This window comes from Centroberyx gerrardi, chromosome 18 (genome assembly GCF_048128805.1).
Source record: "Centroberyx gerrardi isolate f3 chromosome 18, fCenGer3.hap1.cur.20231027, whole genome shotgun sequence".
Lineage (NCBI taxonomy): Eukaryota > Metazoa > Chordata > Actinopteri > Beryciformes > Berycidae > Centroberyx > Centroberyx gerrardi.
Genome location: NC_136014.1, coordinates 10,268,938 through 10,274,512, shown reverse-complemented (window position 1 = coordinate 10,274,512; position 5,575 = coordinate 10,268,938). Strand labels below are relative to the sequence as shown.

At 43.9% G+C, this 5,575-nt stretch overlaps 1 protein-coding gene across 1 annotated transcript; it reads right to left on the bottom strand.

Annotated features, from left to right (window-relative positions):
- Positions 1-4,633, bottom strand: cep57l1 (centrosomal protein 57, like 1). The gene is made up of 11 exons (XM_071920976.2): positions 4,474-4,633; positions 3,895-4,072; positions 3,577-3,765; positions 3,299-3,420; positions 2,804-2,920; positions 2,613-2,690; positions 1,897-1,986; positions 1,720-1,794; positions 1,333-1,595; positions 881-1,025; positions 1-638 (listed from the first exon to the last, which is right to left on the bottom strand). The coding sequence occupies exons 1-11, from the start codon at positions 4,492-4,494 to the stop codon at positions 423-425; spliced, it is 1,494 nt and encodes a 497-aa protein (XP_071777077.1). The 5' UTR covers positions 4,495-4,633; the 3' UTR covers positions 1-422.
- Positions 4,634-5,575: the final 942 nt, after the last annotated feature.

Below are 5,575 nucleotides of genomic sequence, written 5' to 3'. Positions count from 1 at the left end.
TGTAAAGAAAATAAGCTTTATTAAATTCTTAAAATATGTTAAAAATAGAATCCATTACTAAAGCAAACAACTGATTTTCATTCAGTCAAGAAGAGAGAGACACTCAGTGGACGTATTCACTTTCAAAACAGCTTCATTGTGCAGCCATGTCAAGGTCATAGTTCATAATCCATACCCCACAACCTATGAAGGACCCTGTGTGTGCAAGTTTGTTGTTGCATGATCAACCCCTAATTAAATCTCAAAAACTGTTCATTCCCTCCCCTCATTCATAAGTAGAGGAAAAACTGCCTGTTCCCGGAGGCCTTTTGTCTTTCGGAGAAGGGGGGGAAGCAGGTTGCAAGGAACCGAGAGGAGTCTTTTGTTGTTCAATCGGCACTGGGATCAAAGCCCGCACACAGAGAAGGGTCTTTCAGAGCTCCTTATGTCTCCCAGGAAAGGTCATCTTGTTTCAGGCTGTTGCGGAACTTCTGGGTCTCTCTGAGAAGCCGCAGGTTGCTCTGAGGCGGACCGCCCTTCTTCCCCTGCTGCTTAGCCCTCACAGGGGTGGGGAGGGGCGGCCTGATCCCACTCGCCTTCTTGGTCTTTGTCTCATCACTGCGCGCTTGCTTCTCGGTGCTCTGGGTCAATTTGTGGACCTGTGGGAGGAGAGGAGGTAGAAGGTAGAAAACCTGTCAGTCTTCAGATGCTTACACACACGCTTTACTCCTATTAACACAACCAGGCATGCCTATCAGCTGCTACAATATGCAAACAAAGGACATGCTTAAATCTCTTTTGGCATACAAGACTTTATCCAAAACCACAAAGATCCCCACTGATAATGCAGAGTGCGGTGGGTAATGGCCTATTGAGTTGTATTGAGCAGTAGTTTGCGTACCGTCTGCTGGTGTTTGCGGAGCTTAGTGATCTGAGCTCCCTTTTCCTCCATCTTGTTGACCAACCCCTCCAGTTCTCTCTCCAGGTCCTCCCTGTGCTCCCGTTGATGTGTTGCATCTATCTGATGCATCAGCTCCTGGTGCTCACTGACACACACACACACACACACACACACACACACACACACACACACACACACACACACACACACACACAGATAGCTCAATGTCTGCACAGTTGGTCTATGCAGGGATGTGATAACACAGAAATGCAGCAAAACAGTAATCTCCCTTCAGAAATGAATGATAGTTGTACATAAAAAACCTCAAAATTGAAAGACTAGAGAAGGAAAATAAACCCCTAAAGACTCCAATCCCTCCAAAGTGTCACTGCGTTATCCACATATTGTATCAATGTCATGCACAAGCTCCCAGGGAAGAGTCGCTTACTCACAAGCTCATCTGTCCTAGCTCGTCCTGCAGAGCCAAGAGCAGGTCAGACAGAGAGCCCAGTGACGGAGCTGCTTGCTCAGGCCCACTGCCAGGCTTATGAGGAGCGCCGGAGGATGGAGAGAAGTCCCTGCCGAGGCTTTTCTTAGCCCCGCAGCCGGACCTGTGCAAGGAGCGCACTCGGTCGCACAGCTGCGGCTGGTGGTGCTTCATCATGTGAAGGATGCTCTGTACGTTGGCGTGGACCGAATGGCTAGGGCTCGTCGACTACGAGAGGAAGAGGGGAACAAGAGAGAAAGCACAGAGAACAAAAGGGAAACAACTCAGTCACTCAAAGACACATGGTTCTTGTAGTTGTTGTGGTTGAGTCAGAGCATCAGTGCTGACTTACCGTTCCTGCAACAAAGGGCATTCGCTTGCCTTTAGGGCGGCTTGGTGATACTGGTTCACTCTGTCTAGAGGGTCTCTGAGATAGAAGATGGCTGTTATCACTACTACATCCAAACAATTCTCTTTCTCATCAACTAAATACGTGCAGTTAATTAGCTGTAAGCAGTGAGCAAAGTACCCTGGAGGTCGTTTTCCTTTTCTTCTTTGGTTTAATCTCTTCAGTAGCTGGGGGACACAGCTGAAGGTTAATGTCCAACTCCCTCTGCAGCTGTGAACATGGCAAGAGCAGCAGGGTTAAAGTCACAAAGAAACAGCATTTTGATGCCGTCTTGTTTCTGTAATTTCACGTATTTACAGTTGAAATAGGATGTTGGGGCAGGACATAACGCAAGGAGGGACTGTTCACAAGTGGGGGGATTGGGCCAGAACATAGATGGAAAGTGACTCAGGAAAACTGGATGCGAGCCTGTATTAAAACCTATAGGACCACTGGCCTCCTCCAACATGCCATCACCCCTGTTATTGGAGCAGTAGTGGACGAAACCCTTGGACTGCAGGAATTGGAGGAGGAAGAATGGAAAGAGGAAGATTTTGTCTCCGGTGTGAGGCCAAAAAAAAACAAATAAAAAATGATTGGTTGGAGGTTTTATGTATGCCTACTGGTGTGCCATGAAGTAGCCACTAAAAACCCACCATTTTCCATGAAGTACAAGTAATGGGGTTTACATATAAAAATTCAAGAAAATATGTTTTTGTACAGTATGTTTGTGGAATTTCTTGTTAAACAGGTGTATATGGAGAATTATCTAATAAGGTGAAAGTCATTTTTCAGGTCATTGTTGATCCAAAAATGTAGTGAAAAAGGTGTTTGTGTGTGTGTGGAGTTGGACTGACCTCATCTGCCTTCTCCTGCACAAGCTTACGCTCATGCTCTTCTTTCAGTAGTTTCTGCTCCAGAACTGCAAGTTTCATCTGAGAGGAACACAATCAAGTTGTGATATTCATATCATGAAATACAGGACTTTATTCAACTCTCATTCTGTGATTAGCTGACATACTAATGCATTGGAAAAACTGCAAGTTACCTCTGCCAGAGTTTGGGTTTTACTCAATTTGAGACACTCCCTTTCAAGTTTGTCCAGCTTCTCACGCTGAGTTTGGATGTTTGAGCCTTTTGGCAGCTTCTGGTTCTGAAGTGAAGCCTGGTGTGGCGAGTCAGAGGAGAGAGAGAGATTGTATGGCTGGTTAGTAACAAGCTCTCTTGTCCACTGACGTCCAGAAATCCCATGACAAGGGCCTATGGATATGTGGCTTGTTATCCTTTGGTGAAAGAATGTAATTTTATTTAAAAGATAGTAAAACGATTTCCCAGGCGAGGATTTCACTTTTTGGCCAAGTTGCAAAATGTGAAATTGTTATATTGAAGCTCGCTTATCACAAAAAATGTGTTCATATTTAAGGTTAGGCATAGGCATATAATCTTGAGTGTGGTTAAGATTATGGTTACAGTAAGGATAAGGTTTATTATCAACTCTGAAGGTGAGATTTAAGTTTGGCCAGAATGTCCCCTTACAGGCTACCTGTTTCTCCGTCAGAGCCTTCTTCTCCTTCTCAGCATTTTCCACCATCTTCTTCATGTAGTCCAGCTGCTTCTCAAGGACATGACAGCGAGCTTCTGCAGACTGCAGCTGTGAGCCCAGCTCTATTATCACAAGCACAGACATGAATATTAAAAAATATCTACACAAAAAACACATAATATGCCTGAAAGGAAATCTCAATTCAAGTGCAGACTTTGGTTAAGAAATATTTAGATAGCATTGGAGCCCAGTGAAGTGCAGTGGCCTCTGTCAGTTACCTTTCCTGCTGGAGTTGTCTGTCTCGGGCAGGTTGAGTGGTGATTGGCTGTGCGCAGCAGCAGATGCAGTGTACTGCTCATACTTATGAGCAGCCTGGGAGAACTGCTGGACGTTCCTCTCTGCTTGCCTCCTTTCCAACTCCAGCCGCCTGATCTTCTCCTGGAGGGTCTTCAGTGCATCAATGACAGCTGAAGAGGAGACAAACACGCTGATGTGTTAGTTGTGACAGCAGTTGGCCTGAACAGAGATTTAGTTGAGGCAGTTTTTGGAAAAATGACACATGTAACACATAACATGACATAAGTATTAAGCCATACCTTTGCTGTCAACATTAACGTTAGGTGTGGTCCGAGACACCCAAGGACTGGTCTGCTGTAGGTTCATGCTCATGGGAAGCTGTACAGGGGTCTCCTTCTCTCTTGGTATTGACAGTATCCTGTCTGGAGGCTGGTAGTAGCTCCCAATGTAACTGTTCTTAGAGGGCGAGTCTAAAATCTGCAGGTAGGAGGAGGAAGCAATTGCTTGACAAATTGTAACAACTGCATAGCATTGCTGTGTGCAACAAGGAGGCTGATTTCAAAACAAGCGCACCGTGCCTAGAAACAAAGTTGCATTCCAACATTGCTAACGTTAGCTACCAAGCAAATGAAAACAGCCTACTTATTTACTAGTAAGCAAGTGTTTGGTCAGAAATACTACTAGTTAAAATTGGAAGTATTTTTACGTAACGTTAGATAACCTAGATAGACGTAGCGAAACCAGTAGGAAAGTCTTGCAGTTAACCTAGCAGCTAACGACGCTGTAGCTACGTTAAGGATAGTAAACATTTCCTAAGCTAATGTTAGCCACATTAGCAGCTTGTTAGCTAGCTGACTTGCATGATAACGTTAACCCACCTGATCTCGGTAAGTCTCCATGTTGGAACCTACAGTCTGATACTCCTTTCGAAAGTAATCATGTGTTTATATCTAATGGTTCCAATCTATCTAGGTAGGTTCTTGTGCAAGTAGTTTTTGTGTAACTTCTCTCGGCGCTCCAGTTGGTCTGTCACGGAGCGGGGCAGGGTCCGGACTCCGGACGTTTTAAATTTCCCTCCTCTTTACCGCCCTCACTCTGGTTCCGCCTGCATGCTGTACTGTCTCCTCCTCCGCCTCCCCGGGACAGAGCTTTCCAGACTGTTCCATGTCAGTCAAAAATCTCCTTGGTCAGTCACCCCAACTAGAGACCAAAGACACCCATCAGATGAAGCTGCAGGCACCCCAGTCTGTCTTTACTGTAGGGATTACAGGGGGAGAGTGAAACCTTATCATAGTAAATAGGCCTAGTAATAGTAATTTTTCTTTCTTCCATTGTGCTAACTTCTAGAAATAACCAGTGTTGGCAAAGCCAATTTGAAAGTTTACAAGCTACCAGTTAGGCTACTCCACATTGGAAGAAGTTGAACTACAGCAAACTAAAAGCAAACTCATTCATATTATCTGCATTTGCAATGTCATATTTACAAAATCGCATGACTGCATATACCACTCATTAGAATGTTAAAAATTTTATTTCATTTTATTCTAAGTGCAAGGAATGTTCACCTGCACTCCAACAGTTTCCTGACAGAAAGACTTAGCAAATCTTAGGGTGAAAACATTTACAGTAATTCTCTTCTTGTTCTGCCAACAATAGTTGGTAGTTTCAGTAGTTTACGGCAAAAATGACAAAAACATAATCAACTACTTAAACACTAAACAAATTTGAGTTTAGTTGACTACCAAGATACTGCAAAATGCAATTAAACTATTATTTTAATTACATGTTGTAAAACTAGTCCCCAATGCTAAATATCACTGAATTTAAACTATTCTTCATTTTGCTGGGGACCCCAATAGAACCCCCTGCCCAGGGTCTAGAGCTGCATTAAAATGATCACCTTGTGGTCTGCAAATTGGGAAAATGTCATGTATGTGTCATGTTATGCTATAAGAAAGACACACAACAACAGAAATGTGT

Coding starts and splice junctions, on each gene's coding strand:
- cep57l1 (XM_071920976.2), bottom strand. CDS start 4,494: ATGGAGACTTACCGAGATCAG. Junction 3,421..3,576: donor AGACAACTCCAGCAGGAAAG/GTAACTGACAGA, acceptor TTGTGATAATAG/AGCTGGGCTCACAGCTGCAG. Junction 1,795..1,896: donor AAAGGAAAACGACCTCCAGG/GTACTTTGCTCA, acceptor CTTCTATCTCAG/AGACCCTCTAGACAGAGTGA.